This window comes from Macrobrachium nipponense, chromosome 26 (assembly GCF_015104395.2).
Source record: "Macrobrachium nipponense isolate FS-2020 chromosome 26, ASM1510439v2, whole genome shotgun sequence".
In the NCBI taxonomy this organism is placed as follows: domain Eukaryota; kingdom Metazoa; phylum Arthropoda; class Malacostraca; order Decapoda; family Palaemonidae; genus Macrobrachium; species Macrobrachium nipponense.
The window spans coordinates 74,281,059-74,296,610 of record NC_087215.1 but is presented as its reverse complement, the minus strand read 5'-3'; the positions used below and the strand labels follow the sequence as shown (position 1 = coordinate 74,296,610).

Genomic DNA, 15,552 nt, shown 5'->3' with positions numbered 1-15,552 from the left:
AGTAATACTGAATTGACCAAACTCATCTTGGAATGGTTTTACAATCCCTTTTATATGTTGACAAATAAATGGGAGGTTTTCTAAACAAATAATGAGAGGAACCTAAGTAAAAATTTAATAACTGCAGTCTACACTCAAAATAATAGTAGTTTTAAACTTCTGCATCTTTTCTGAAACATGTATGCAGTTGCAACAGAGGGGGAAGAAAAACTATCAACTGATTTACGAAACTGAACACTGTCAGAAATGAATTTAATTATACGCTACATATTTAGTGCCCTCAAGACTCCAACACATTAAAATGCAGAGGGTGGGAAAAATTTTGTAGTTTTCAAGAAACCCGTCACATTACAGGGAATCCCATAAGAAAACTTTCCACAAAATAAAAAGGTGACACTGCATTTCAAAATAGAAAAGAAAACTATACCCAACATCAAGGAAGTAAAAGTAGCTAATATGCTATTGAAATACCTCCATTCAAAGGTAATCTAGTGCCTAAGTACACAGATACATGCCAAATTAGAATGGCATAATGATTTAAGGAGTAAATACAACACTAACATATAGTCTGTTCACAAAAAGAAAAAAAATGAAGACATTATATACTCTACGTACAATTGGAGTGTTTATATTTTTGTTTGAATACTAACTGCTAAAGTGAATATGTACATCTTCATATTTACCCGAGAGTTATCTTCATCTCCTGGTGATCGAGACCTTCGATGGTGCGCGCTTGGTACTGCCAACTTACTAGTATTTACAAATGGCACATCTATAGGTAATCTTGGGTCCATGAATGAAGTTGTTTTACTTGAGTGATCAATGAAGAAAAGCTGAAAAATTACAGTGCACAGTGAACAAAGACACCATACTCAAATGACATTTTCTATGCAACTAGTATCACAAATGCATCCTATTATTCGTTCAATGAAAAATTTCAAGGTTCTCTGAGTATTACACTGAGTAAGATCAAGTTCTTTTTGCTTTGTACTATTGCTTGTTACCTAAACTGACAAGAATCAGTAAAATATTAGAAAGCTACACAGAAAGGTAAAGTAATTCATATTGCACAATCCAAAAATTATCCATTAATTACTAGTTATAATTCAGAAGTAAATACTACTGAAACCCCACTGGCTTATGCATGCTTACAAATTCCATTAAGGAGACAGGCCATTCAGTACTGAAAAGAAAATGAAAAGCAATAAGGTTCAAAAGGTGTACCAGGAGGAAAACCTCACAGTTGCACTATAAAACAATAATTAGGAGAGGGTGAAAAGTAAGATGGGAGAAAGAGAATATGAACGGAGGTAGTGTAAAAGGATGAAAGGGGTTGCAGCTAGGGGCCGAAGAGATGCTGCAAAGAACCCAAAGTAATGCCTAGAATGTATTGTGTGAGGTGTACTGATGGCACTATCCCCCTACAGGGGAGTTAGTATGTATAACCTGACAAACAGTCATCACAATACCTTTCCAGAACGATCATATTTTGCTTCCCATCCTCTAGGTAAATCGCGGTCTTTGTCTGCAAACTGATTAACAAGATTCACTAGGTCCCTGTTATGCTGGTATCTTGTGAAAGCAACAGGATCACGTCGAACTCTCGAAATCATGTGTCGCAAAGATGAACTCCTTTCAAACAAGGCATAAGCATCCTGTAAAGATGAGCAAATTATTTATTTTACTGCCTATAGTAAATTACTTAATAATAAAAAAACTTAGTTAGTCTGTCTTTTTGCTTTCTGTTAAGCTCATTAACCTACCAGAATTTTTATCATCATCATCATCATCAAGGATTAGTTTATCCAGACTCAAAAATCATGATAATCTGCAATAATTGGGCTAGTACATGTGACCTATAAGCTATTTCATATATATGTAACAAAAGCTCATGGAATTTTATATTTTCGTCACAACAGCTACATTCATGGGATGCATTAATCTGGACATTTTGCAACCCCTATACATACATCATAATACAGTACTATTTACATATTTACTTTACATAATATTGACTGAATTTAAACATTTTACTTAAAACCAAAGGTGCAAAATGGTTTTATAATTCCGCTTCCTTTTGTTGGAAATTATGTATAACAAAAAGTTGTCTTAAAGTGGGCTGACAATCTCTGGACAGTCCTTTTATGCATACAAACAGACATTTCAATAGTGTAGGAAAAATAATCAAGTGCAGGCTGCTATAAAATAGTCTTTGTTATTCACCTGCTTTTGTTACATAACAGAAAGGCCTGCCTATGCAAACTACAAATAATCTTTCCATTTAGTCTCTTCCCTCCTAGTAGGTCAATTGCTTCAATTTCACTTTCCTCTATTTTCTTTTCTCATAAAAGAACCTCAAAAGAAACTGTTACTTACAAACTTACAACTTACAAACATTCAGATACAAATAAATATGATTGCCAATTAAAACTGTGTTCAGCGCAGTCCCCTTTGCCACCCATTAGTGAAAAATTCTGTTCTGTGCACCTATTCTGTACATAGAGTACTGTATGAACACTGTATTGTGTTTTTGGATGAAAAACCTATTATACTGTATGGATTGATTTTAAATCATGCTACTCTACTTAAATAAGCATGAAGAGTACAGTAACCAACTTACAAACAACTCAACATACAAATGGCCATCCCAAACATAACTTGTTTCTCAAGTAGGGTGGTGTCTGTAAACATAATACTGTATACACAACTGAAGTGCCAATTTCAAGACTATAAAATACGTACATCATTCATATGTAAGACGCTGAAGAAGTCGGATCTGGTGAGGAACATCACAGCTGGTAGTTGAAGAAGCAAGTCTATCCTTTCATTGCTGACAGACGATGACGATGATGAAGACGATAGTGTGGTTGCTCCTGCTGTTGCTGATGATGCTGGTGTTGTGGTTGTAGTGGCTGCAGATGATACCGATGCTGCTGCTGTTGCTGTTGTTGTTGCTGTTGCTGGTGACGATGCTGATGATGATACTGACGATGATGATACTGATGACGTCACAGGCCCAGGAATAGGTGCAGCAGAAGGCTGAGCTGAAGAGGAATGGGCAGCAGACGACGAGGACGATGGCGCAGTGCTTGACGACACGGCAGTAGACGACGAAGTACACACGGTAGATGACGAAGTGGACGGAACAGATGAAGACATGTTTGGCAAGGTTGCTGATGATGATGATTCACTGAAGGAAGTGGGGCTGGTGGCAGACACTAAGGGGCTCTCTGGAGGATCTAGGGATATAGAAAATAGCAAATATTGTTTTAAATAATTTTGTCAGCACTAAGAATACTTTCTTTAGACCAAATGCCAAGCGTTGGGACCTGCGAGGTCACTCAGTGTTGAAATGGAAATTGAGAATAAAAAGGTTTATTTAAAGGTGTAACAATGGGAAAACCTCGCAGTTACACCATGAAACAATTATAGGGAGAGGATGGAAAGTAAGATGGAAGGAAGAGCATAAGAACAGAGGTACACTAATAGGAATGGAAGGCATTGCAGCTAGGGGTTGAAGAGATGCTGCAAAGAACCTTACCCAGTTATTAGAGGAGAAAATTTAAATTAACAAATCATTTAATAAATAGATAAAAATAGAAGTAAATTATTGAAATACAAGAACTGTTTTAGGGTAGTAATGCCTTGAATCTTTGCTCGAACTTTTGATGTTCCAACTGCACAACATTACGCAAGAAGACTGTTCTACAGTCCAATGGTGTGAGGAATAAAGGACCTTAGACTTCAGTAAAATACTTCCTCCTATATGCTTAACTTACTTGCTGTTGGGCTTGAAAATGATACCACTGGCATGGAGGCAGTGGCTGCAGGTGTTGATGGAGTAGAGGTAGAAGCTGCCGTCCCAACTGAGGCGGTTGTTATAGTAAGGTCTTCCGCTTCAACCTTCCTTGATGTAATTGTTCGACGAATGCTTTGGTATCTGTTATGACCAAAGAAAAATATGGCTTTATAATTTTTGCATTTTGGAATAAGAGAACATAAAATTTAGGCCAAAGGCCAGGTACTATGACCTATGTTGAGGTCATTCAGTGCTAATTGAGGGTAAAAAGGTTTTAAAAGTGTAACAGGAGGAACACCTCACAATTGCGCTATGCAACCATTGTGAGGAGTGGGTGGAAAGTAAGATGGAAGAAAGAGAATATGATTAAATATTAATATTACTTGTTATGGCATTCCACAATAACCCTTAATTTTGCTGCAATTACAATAAAAGATAACCATACTTAGGACAGAAAAAAGTAGATTAACCCTCTTACGCCGAAGCCCTAAAAACCAAAACGTCTCCTGTATGCCGAGGCGGGTTTGGAGTGAGCGCGGAAGAGGAAAAAATCATTTTTTCAAAAAATCACAGCGCGCTTAGTTTTTAAGATTAAGAGTTCATTTTTGGCTCCTTTTTTTGTCATTGCCTGAAGTTTAGTATGCAACCATCAGAAATGAAAAAAAATATCATTATCATATATAAATAATGCGATATATGGTAGCAACAAAAAATATTCATACATAATTGTATTCAAATCGAGCTGTGCAAAAAACGGTTAAAGCTAACGAGTTACTTTTTTTTTTGTATTTTACACTAAATTGCGATCATTTGTATATATAACACATTGTAAAACGATCAAAGCAACACAGAAAAAATATTATCACAAAATGATGCATGAATTCGTAACGCTTGGACGTAAAATTTTTTTTTTTTTTTAAATTCACCATAAATCTAAATATTGTTCTAGAGACTTCCAATTTCTTTCAAAATGAAGACAAATGATTGAATATTACGATACTGTAAGAGTTTTAGCTTAGAATTGCAGTTTTCGATCATTTCGGAAGAGTTAAAGTTGACCGAATGTCGAAATTTTTATATACACATTTATTTATATGCAAATATTGCAAAAATGAGAAAAGCTACAACCTTCAAATATTTTTGTTTGTGTTCTTCATGAATTTGCACACATTTTCATATATGAAACTCTATAAAATGCCTAATATGAAAAGGAGCAAATATTAGGAGAATGCGACGTACTCATTTCGGAGATTTGCGGCCGCGAATCGGCACGTGGAGGGAAAGTTTTTTTTTTTTTAAATTCACCATAAATCTAAATATTGTGCTAGACACTTCAAATTTGTTTCAAAATTAAGATAAATGACTGTATATTACTAGATTGTAAGAGTTTTAGCTTACAATTGCGTTTTTCGACTATTTCGGTAGAATCAAAGATGACCGAACGTGGTTTTTTTGCTATTTATCATGATTTATATGCAAATATTTCGAAAAAGAGAAAAGCTACAACCTTCAATAATTTTTTGTTGTATTATACATGAATTTGCGCACATTTTCATATACAGTTACCATCCGAGTTACGACCTGCGCGAGTTACGTCCACCCGTACTTACGACAGTGTCCGACAGGGGTCTATTTTTTTATATTTGGCGGCGTTTACTGTTTGGCAGCGCGGTAGCGTAGTGCGTGCGGCGCGGTATGACAGTTACGACGGCGCCGGCAGCACAGCATCCCAGACAGACTCATCCCACTTGGATGATCTTCATCCTAACGTGCGCGTTGTCTTCCTTCCCCCTAATACCACCCCCCTAATCCAACCCATGGACCAGGGTGCGATTTCTACGTTCAAGGCGCACTACGTAAGAATTTCCTTTGACCAAGCCATCGAAGCTATGGATGAAAACCCTGAGCTGACTTTGCGGGATTATTGGAAATCATACAACATTTACCATTGTATCAAGCATGTCGCTAAAGCTTGGGATTTGGTGACAGAAAAATGTATGAGTGGTATTTGGAAACACTGCTGCAAACGCTTCCTCAGAGATTTTGTTGGCTTCGATAACGAAGAGGAATTAAGCAACGTCCGAGGAAAAATTGTTAGCTTGGCAAAGCAACTTGAGTTAGGATGTGATGAAGAAGAAATTGAAGAACTGATAAGTGAAGAACCTGAGGAATTAACAAATGAAGAACTGTTAGCAATAGAAGAAGAAAGGAAAGCTGAAGAAGAAAGGAAAGCTGAAGAAGAAAGAAGAGAGGAAGAAAAGGAAGTTGTAGAAGAGGAGGAGCCCGAACGAAAGTTTACTGTAAAGGGATTATCGGAAGCCATACAAATGCTTAATACAATGCTGCATAAATTGGAAGGAATGGATCCGAATGTTGAACGGTTTGCCCGGATAGAGAGATCTATGCAAGAAGTAATGAGGCCATACAAAGAAATCTACGATGAAAAGAAAAAGCAGAAGATCCAAACGACACTTAGCATGTTTGTCAAACGAACACAAAAGCCCGCCTCATCCAGCATCGAAGCCACCCCTCCCCTACATCGGCCAGCGCAGTAACCACCCCTTCCCTTCCCCATCCCCTGCCTCGCCTGACTTACAGCTGATCTTTCTTTCGACCGTGCGTATGAAGAAAGTGTTGATGACGTCGAACCAAGCACCAGTGAACATTAATTTTGAGTGTTGTTTTGCTTATTTTTTTACATGCATATGTATTTTCTATTTTGTACTACAGTACTGTATGTTCTATTTTTGAACTGTAACTTTTCTATTTTCGTATTTTGATCTTCATTTGTATTTTTGTATAATAAATTCAACTGCAGTAAATAAATATTTTATTTCTAAAACCATATTATATTAAGATGTATGTACGTAGTATATCAACTAAGCAACTGAAAAAAAAGCTAAATACATTGCACCTACAGTATAATATTAAAAATATCTCTATGATAAAATGATAAAAGTGAAACTAAAAGGCATAAAAATGATAAATACATAAACAGCTTGTACGTATAGTACAACAGTAATATTATTCAACAGAAAAAGTATGATAAAAGTGAAACTAAAAGGCCATAAAAATTATAAATAAACAGCTTGTATATACATATGTCAGTAATATTATTCAACAAAAATATATGATAAAATTATAAAAGTGAAACTAAAGGCATAAAATGATAAATAAACGTGTATATACACAATAATATTATTAACAGAAAAAAGTTACTTAAAAATGCAACACATTCATATCATATGTCCTCGAGTACAGTATAATCTTCCACTTTAACCGAGTACTTATAATCCACGTGTCGGCCATTTTGGCTGGTATTTTCGACTAACGACCATTCTGACATACGACCTGTTGGTCGGAACGGATCTAGGTCGTAACTCGGATGGTAACTGTATAAAACTTTATTTAACGGCTAATTTTAAATGGTGCAAACATTTCAACATTCGCATGAAAAAATTTCTTATTTTTTTCGAAAGAGTTCCCGCTCGGACGTAAGGAAAAATTCTTTTTTTTTTTTTCATAAATTCACCATAAATCAAAATATTGTGCTAGAGACTTCCAATTCGTTGAAAAATGAAGGTAAATGATTGAATATTACTAGAATATGATATTGTTATGATACAATAGTTTCATACATACTTACCTGGCAGATATATACTTAGCTATAGACTCCGTCGTCCCCGACAGAAATTCAAATTTCGCGGCACTCGCTACAGGTAGGTCAGGTGATCTACTGCCCTGCTCTGGGGGGCAGGACTACGAACCCTTCCCGTTTTCTATCAGATTTTCTCTTCCACCTGTCTCCTGGGGGGAGGTTGGGTGGGTCATCAATCGTATATATCTGTCAGGTAAGTATGTATGAAACTTTATTGTATCATAACAATATCATTTTCATACATTCAACTTACCTGTCAGATATATACTTAGCTGATTGACACCCTTTGGTGGAGGGCAAGAGACAGCTAACTACTGAATAGACAGGTAAACAACATATATGTTGTAGGTATTTATAGACCTTGGTTCCTACCTGATTAGGTGGAAGACTTCGTGGCTACTGCCTAGGAGTCTGCTTCACCTCAAGAGCCTTAGCGAGATAGTGATCTGCGGCCAAGAGTTCTTGTGGGTCTGTCGATGGGGTCTTGTCCACTTACTCGGCAGAGCCTGACTGGCATTTGTCAATGGGTGCTAATCCGCTTATATGACAACACGCCTTCTTTAAGGAGCACACAACCGATCCCGATCACCCGATCCTAACACCCGTGTTAGTTCTAAGATTGCCAAGAGCCATCCCCAAACTCTTAGCAAACAACCAAAAGCTCGATAAACACACATGAAAGTAAAAAAAAAAAAAAAAAAAATTTTGTACCCCTCTAAAAGTCAGTTACCACTCGATCTCCTACTGAAGAGAAGCAAAGGCCGCCTGTGCGACATCTGACACTTCCCTCCACAGGAAACCAAGAACGTATCCGACAAGAGGGTTACGTACACTTATTTAAGGATCGGTGCTCACTCCAGTACCCAGAACCGTCTGTGCTGACACAAACGGACCTAGAGAAAAACATTTCTCATACGTAACACGCACATCCTTCAAGTAATGAGATGCAAACACCGAGTTGCATCTCCAATAAGTTGCATCCAAAATATTCTTGAGAGACATATTTCTTTGGAACGCAATAGACGTCGCAATTGCCCTTACTTCATGAGCTCTTACTCTTAACAGTTTAAAAGAGTCATCTGGGCAGTTCTTATGCGCCTCGGTAATAACGCTTCTTACAAAGAAGGCTAAGGCATTCTTAGACATCGGTCTTTTGGGGTCCTTTACCGAGCACCATAGACCGTGTTGCGAACCCCCCAACTGCTTCTTTCTGTCCAGATAGAATTTAAGCGCTATGACCGGGCAAAGGGACCTCTCTGCCTCTCTGCCTACCAGACTAGTCAGGCCTTTTACCTCGAAGCTCCTGGGCCAGGGATTCGAGGGATTCTCATTCTTAGCAAGAAAGAGTCTGGAACGAACAAATCGCAGAGTCTCCCTTGAAACCAACTCGTGACTCAAGGGCGTGCAGCTCGCTGACTCTTTTCGCCGTAGCGAGAGACAGCAGAAACAGACACTTCCTTGTAATATCTGGAAAGGAAGCAGTGTGAGGTGGTTCAAACCTTTCAGAAGACAGGAATTTCAGGACCACATCCAGATTCCAGCTCGGAACTCTGGGTTCTATCGATTTTGATGTTCCGAAGGAACGAATGAGATCGTGTAAATCTTTATCATTGGCCAAATCTAATCCTCTGTTCCTGAATACAGCCGAAAGCATACTCCTTTGTAATCCCTTAATTAGTCCGGTACGAGAAAGATGCAATTTTTCCTTCAGGAAAAGAAGGAAATCTGCAATTTCGGTCACAGAGGTATTGGAGGAGGACAGCTTCTTCGACCTACACCAACTTCTGAACACCTCCCACTTCGATTGGTATACTCGCATAGTAGATGATCTGCTGGCTCTGGCAATTGCGCTTGCCGCCTTGCGAGAAAACCCTCTCGTTCTGACAAGTCTTTCGATAGTCGAAAGGCAGTCAGAGCAAGAGCGGGTAGGTTTTGATGGTACCTCTCGAAGTGGGGTTGTTTGAGCAGATCTATCCTGTTTGGAAGAGATCTGGGGAAGTCCACCGTCCACTCCATTACCTCTGTGAACCAAATTCAGGATGGCCAAAATGGGGCTATCAGAGTCATTCTTGTCCCCTTCGAGGCCACGAACTTTCTGACTACTTCCCCCAGGATCTTGAATGGGGGAAAAGCGTACACGTCTAGCCCTGACCAGTTCAGGAGAAAGGCGTCTATTGGATAAGCTCTGGGATCGTCTACCAGAGCGCAAAATGTGTCTATCCTCTTGGAGAGGAACGTCGCGAACAGGTCTATTTGAGGCTTCCCCCAAAGAGACCAAAGACTCTGACACACTTCTGAGTGGAGGGTCCATTCTGTTGGAAGGACCTGGAACCTCCTGCTCAGTCTGTCCGCTTTCACGTTCCTCTCCCCTTGGACAAACCTTGTTAGCAGAGTTAAATTCTTTTGATTTGCCCAAATCAGATGATCTCTTGCCAGTTCGTAAAGCGAGAGAGTGAGTTCCTCCTTGTTTTCTCACATAAGCCAGAGCGGTGGTATTGTCGGAGTTTATCTGCACTACCCCGTCTCTGACTATGTGTTCGAAGCTCTTTAACGCCAGGTGAATTGCTAAGAGCTCCTTGCAATTTATGTGCCATGACACCTGCTCTTCCGACCAGGTGCCTGACACTTCCCTGGATCCTAAGGTTGCACCCCAACCTGTCTCCGACGCGTCTGAAAATAATATCAGGTTTGGGTTCCGCACTTCCAGGGACACACCTCTGTTCTCTTCTAAAGGGGGTAACCACCACCTTAAATGATTCTTCACTTCTGTTGAGATTGGAAAAGAATCGGAGAGCTGTCCTGTCTTCCAATTCCAACTCCTTCTCAGGAAGAACTGTAGAGGACGGAGATGCAGTCTTCCTAAAGGAAAGAACTGTTCCAGCGAGGAAAGGGTCCCCAGAAGGCTCAACCATTCCCTCGCTGAACTGCGCTCCTTCCCTAAGAAGCTGGATACTGTGGTGCAACCTTTCTTTATTCTCTCTAGAGAAGGAAATACTTGAAAACCCCGAGAATCCATCCGAATCCCCAGATAAACCATGTTTTGGCTGGGGATCATCTGAGATTTCTCGAGGTTTACGATCAATCCTAATGACTTCGTCAGTTCCAAAGTCGTTGAAAGATCCTCCAAACACTGTTTTTGAGACCTGGCCCTGATGAGCCAGTCGTCCAGGTATAGGGAGACGTTTATCCCTTTCAAATGTAGGTGTCTTGCTACATTTTTCATCAAGTCTGTGAAGACTTGGGGAGCCGTGGACAGGCCGAACACAGGGCCCTGAACTGATAGATCCTTCCCTCCAACATGAAACGAAGGTACTTCCTCGACGAATGATGAATCGGGATGTGGAAATAGGCGTCTTGAAGGTCTAGGGACGCCATCCAATCTCCTTGACGAAGTGCTGCAAGGACTGAAGCAGACGTTTCCATGCTGAACTTTTGTTTTTCCACGAATCTGTTCAGCGCACTTACATCCAGTACTGGTCTCCATCCCCCCGAAGCTTTCGCTACTAGAAACAAGCGATTGTAAAACCCCGGGGAGTTGTGATCCAGTACCAGCTCGATTGCTCTTTTGTCCCACATCTGTTCTACCATTTGACGAAGAGTATCCATCAGTACAGGGTCCTTGTATCTGGCGGACAGTTCCCTCGGTGTTGATGTCAGGGGAGGGCTGTCCTTGAATGGGATATAATAACCCTTCTTGATGATTGACACTGACCAAGAGTCGGTTCCCATGTTTGCCCAGGCTTCCGCAAAAACTTGCAACCTGGCTCCTACAGGTGTTTGGAGAATCGTTTCTTCATTTTCCCTTCTTAAAGGGTCGGAAGGAAGATCTTCCTCTTTTTTCTGTTGTCTTCCTTCTGGAAATCGATCTAGCTGGAGGGCCTCCTCGAAAGGGCTGCTGCTGAGCTGGACGAGCCCCTTTCTTTTCCTCATTGGCCACAGGCCTATTCTTCCTTGAAGACTGCCTGAGGAGATCTTGAGTCGCCTTCTCAGTTAGTGAATGTGCAATGTCTCTCACCAACTGAGAAGGGAATAAATGTTCTGAGAGAGGAGCGAACAACAAGGAGGACCTCTGTGAAGGAGAGACGGCCTTAGTGAGGTAAGCACTATAAACCGCCCTCTTCTTAAGCATTCCCGCACCAAAGAGGGAGCAGACCTCCGCCGATCCATCTTTAACAGCTTTATCTATGCATGTCAAGATAGTATGCAAAGCTTCGGGGTTTAGATGCTTCGTTTCCTGGGACTTCTTAGCCAAAACCCCAAGGGACCAATCCAGGAAGTTAAATACTTCCAAGGTGTGGAAAAGTCCCTTGAGGAGATGGTCCATCTCCGAAAGACTCCATGTTGCTCTGGCTGAGTTCAAGGCGTGTCTCCTCGAGGAGTCTACAAGACTCGAGAAGTCTGATTCGGCCGAAATGGGCAGAGACAATCCCATATTCTCTCCTGTTTCATACCATATGCCTCTTCTACCAGTTAGTTTGGCAGGAGGCATACAAAATACTGTCCTTCCTAACTCCTTTTTCGTCTTGATCCAGGAATCTAGCGACTGTAGGGCCCTCTTCATGGATATGGCCGGTTTCATTTTCAGGAAGGACGAAGACTTGTGCGATTTTGTGCTCGAAAAAAGCGAGCGAGGAGAAGGAGGAGCAGCTGGAGTCAACAAATCTCCATACTCTTCTAGAAGGAGAGAAGAAAGAACTTTATAATTCGAAAGCCCTTCTTTATTTGTAATCTCGTCTTCCGAAATGTCCTGTAAGTTAAGAGGATCGGAAGGAGAAAGCTCCCTTCTTTCGTCTGTCTCCTCCTTTGATTTCTTCCTCTCCGAAGAAGAAGCACTTCTAACAGGAGAGGGACTAAGAGTTATTCTCTCTCTACGCCTATCCTTAGAAGAGTCTTGGATAGATTGCGCCTGGCGCCTGGACAACTCCTGGCGCTTGTCAGGCTCTTCTTGTAAAGAATGCGCCTGGCACTTAGCAGGAGCATCTTGCTTGGATTACTCCTGGCGTCTGGGAGGCGCATCGCACTCGGAATACTCCTGGCGCCTGGCAGGCGCATCGCGCTCCGAATACTCCTGACGCCCGGCAGGCGCATCGCGCTCCGAATACTCCTGACGCCCGGCAGGCGCATCGCGCTCCGAATACTCCTGGCGCCTGGTAGGTGCATTTCGCTTGGCAGGCGCATTGCTCCTGGCAGGCGCTTCGCTCCTATCAGGCGCTTCCTCTACTCTAGCTGGCGCCTGGCGCTTGGTTGGCGTTCTGGGCCTCGAACAATCTTGAGAATGATCAGGCTCTTTGCGCCTGAAAGACTCCTCTCTTCCCGTGAATACTTCAAAATCAACCTCACTATCAGGTGTTCTCTGGCGCCTACTTGGCGCCTGGCTTTTGGCTGGCGCCAGGCGCTTGGCAGGAGTTACTTCCTTTTCAACTTCTCGCCTGTCTGGTGCTTCGCCCCCCCCAGAGATGGCCGCCTGTGCGACAACTCCCCTGGAAGGCTCGTTGCGCCTGACAGGCAATCGGTATCTAGATCTTTTTACAGGAAGCTTATCCTCCTTTCTACGAGAAGGCTCCTTGGAAAGGACTCCTACCAAAGACGCTAGTTGTTCCTGCATATTTATCAAAATCTTCCTGGTAGAGGACTCCTCCTCATTCGAAGCAGGAGAGGGAGATCTGGAAGGAGCTCGAGGCTCCCTTACCGTCCATGGATCTAACTCCTTCCTAGCCCTCTTTACTACCGAAGGCGCTTCTTCTTCAGAGAAGCACTCGGGGCTAGAGTTGAATTCAGGCTCTTTCCAATTCCTCTTCAGCGGACGGGAAAACTTCAAATCTTTCCATCCTCTTTTCAGTGAAGGCGAAACTGATGACGAAAGGCACTCTCGTAGGACGCTTTTTCTGTAGCGGTCCCTGGCAGTCTGAGACGTAACAGATTCTGCCAAAGGGACGCCTGATCGTTGGGGATTCTCCATGACCTCCGTACGGCTTTCGACTTTCCTTCTCCTCTGGGCCAGGGAGCTTGGAAGTGGTCTAGGTCTAGGAGCGTCGCAGAGACGACCAGACGCCCCCTCCACTACACTGGGGACACTTATATCACTCGAAAAATCACATTCACTTTGCTTACCTTCCAATGCTGCCATTTTTTCCTGCATTTTTTGAAGAGAAGCTCTGAGTTCTGCAATTTCCAAAGCCGAATCAGAGGGGTTAGCAACCTGTGATCGGCCTGATACAGAAGGAGAATAATTATAAGAAGAAGAAGCTACAGAACTAGATAGGAGTTCACGAGCCGCCTTCCTTTCTCTATCTTTCTCTAACTTCTTCAAGTAAGAAGTTAAGAGTCTTCCATTCCTGAGCACTCAATCTTTCACACTCATTACATGTGTTCTCTATCGAACACTCAACAACTCTACATCCACGGCATGCAGTGTGAGCATCTACCGAAGCCTTCGGAATCCTCACCTTACAGCCCTCATTCACACACACTCTGAAACCAACACTAGAGTCAGACATGTTCAAGAAAAATCCAAAGCCAAATCCAAAAACAGTTCCACGATAGCGAATGCCAAACAACGATCCAAGTATGTCACCAAAAATCGGTCGAAAGATGATCAAAAGCGTTGAAAAAAGAATTCCAGTCAGGAGGTTGTAACAACAATGTTGACACCACCGGCGACAGAGAAAATCTGATAGAAAACGGGAATGGTTCCTAGTCCTGCCACCCAGAGCAGGGCGGTAGATCACCTGACCTACCTGTAGCGAGTGCCGCGAAATTTGAATTTCTGTCGGGGACGACGGAGTCGATAGCTAAGTATCCGTCGATAGCTAAGTATATATCTGACAGGTAAGTTGAATGTATGAAAATAAGAGTTTTAGCTTACAATTGCGTTTTTTGACCATTTCAGTAGAGTCAAAGTTGACCGAAGGTTGAAATTTTGGCACTTATCGTTATTTATATGAAAATATTTCAAAAATGATAAAAGCTACAACCATGGGTTGATTTTAGTTGTATTGTGCATGAAATTGTCATATTTCCATATATAAAACTTTATGTAACAGCAAATTTAAAATGGTGCAAACATTAGGACAATCGCACAAAAAAATTTATCGGAAGAGTTACCACGTGAACGTAAGGAAAAGTTTGTTCATGAAACTTACCCAGCAGATATATATATGGCTGTATTTCTCCGAAGTCCGACAGAATTTCAAAACTCCCGGCTCACGCAGTGGTCGGCCAGGTGGTTAGTACCCATTCCCGCCACTGGGAGGCGGGTGTCAGGAACCATTCCCATTTTCTATTCAGATTTTTTCTGTCGCCGGTGTTGATAACAACTGTTTTCAACACCTCCGTCTAGGATTTTCGAAACTTCTCTGTTACTTGAGTATCCTGTTTGTTTTTTGGTTATCGAACGTGGATTGTGACTAGGCTTACGCTGATAGTGGATTGGATTTGAATTTGGTTTGGTTTTTTCCTTTAACTAAGATGTCTGGGACTAGTTTATCTAGCACCAGAGTGTGTTGTATGGAAGGTTGTAAGGTGAGGCTACCGAAAGGTTCGGTAGACCCACACACAATATGTAATAATTGTAGAGAACATACGTGTGTTATAAATGACCGTTGTAAGGAGTGTGAATGTCTGATTCGGGTTGGAAGGCTTATGAATCCTATGTGCAGAAATTGGAGCGTGATAGGATACGGAGATCTTCCTCCAGGAGTGTATCAGTCAGTAGAAGTAAGGGTAGTAAGGTTTCTCCTACTATACATTCAGTAGTTGGTACACCTAAATCTGTTGTGCCTTCGGGCCCTGAAAATGTTGTGCCTTCGGGCCCTGAAAAATCAGTGGAAGACAATGCCCTTTCTACGATTCTGGAATCAATACGAAACCTAGAATCTAAAGTGCTCGCTTTGGAGGGTAAAAGCATTATTAGTGAACAAAAGTGCAGTGAAAGTGCCCCCAGTGTTGTGGAGGGGGCGTCAGATCGGCCCTATAATGCCTCTAGGCCTGGACCTCTGTCGAACTTCCAAGCCCAGGAAGACGGACATGTCGAAAGCCGCAGGAGGGTTACGGGGAACCCCCACCGATCTGGCGTCCCTTCGGCAGAACCTGTAGA

The 15,552-nt window shown here is 41.8% G+C and overlaps 1 protein-coding gene across 3 annotated transcripts in view; it reads right to left on the bottom strand.

Annotated features, from left to right (window-relative positions):
* The window catches only part of LOC135200435 (E3 ubiquitin-protein ligase HECW2-like), a 171,105-nt gene that overhangs the window by 52,067 nt on the left and 103,486 nt on the right, over positions 1-15,552 (bottom strand). For all 3 annotated transcript variants that reach the window (XM_064229069.1, XM_064229071.1, XM_064229070.1), the window contains exons 13-16: positions 3,780-3,940; positions 2,743-3,239; positions 1,470-1,655; positions 684-833 (exon numbers count right to left, since the gene is read on the bottom strand). In XM_064229069.1, the coding sequence (XP_064085139.1) occupies positions 684-833; positions 1,470-1,655; positions 2,743-3,239; positions 3,780-3,940 (994 nt within the window). The remainder of the gene's footprint in view (positions 1-683; positions 834-1,469; positions 1,656-2,742; positions 3,240-3,779; positions 3,941-15,552) is intronic.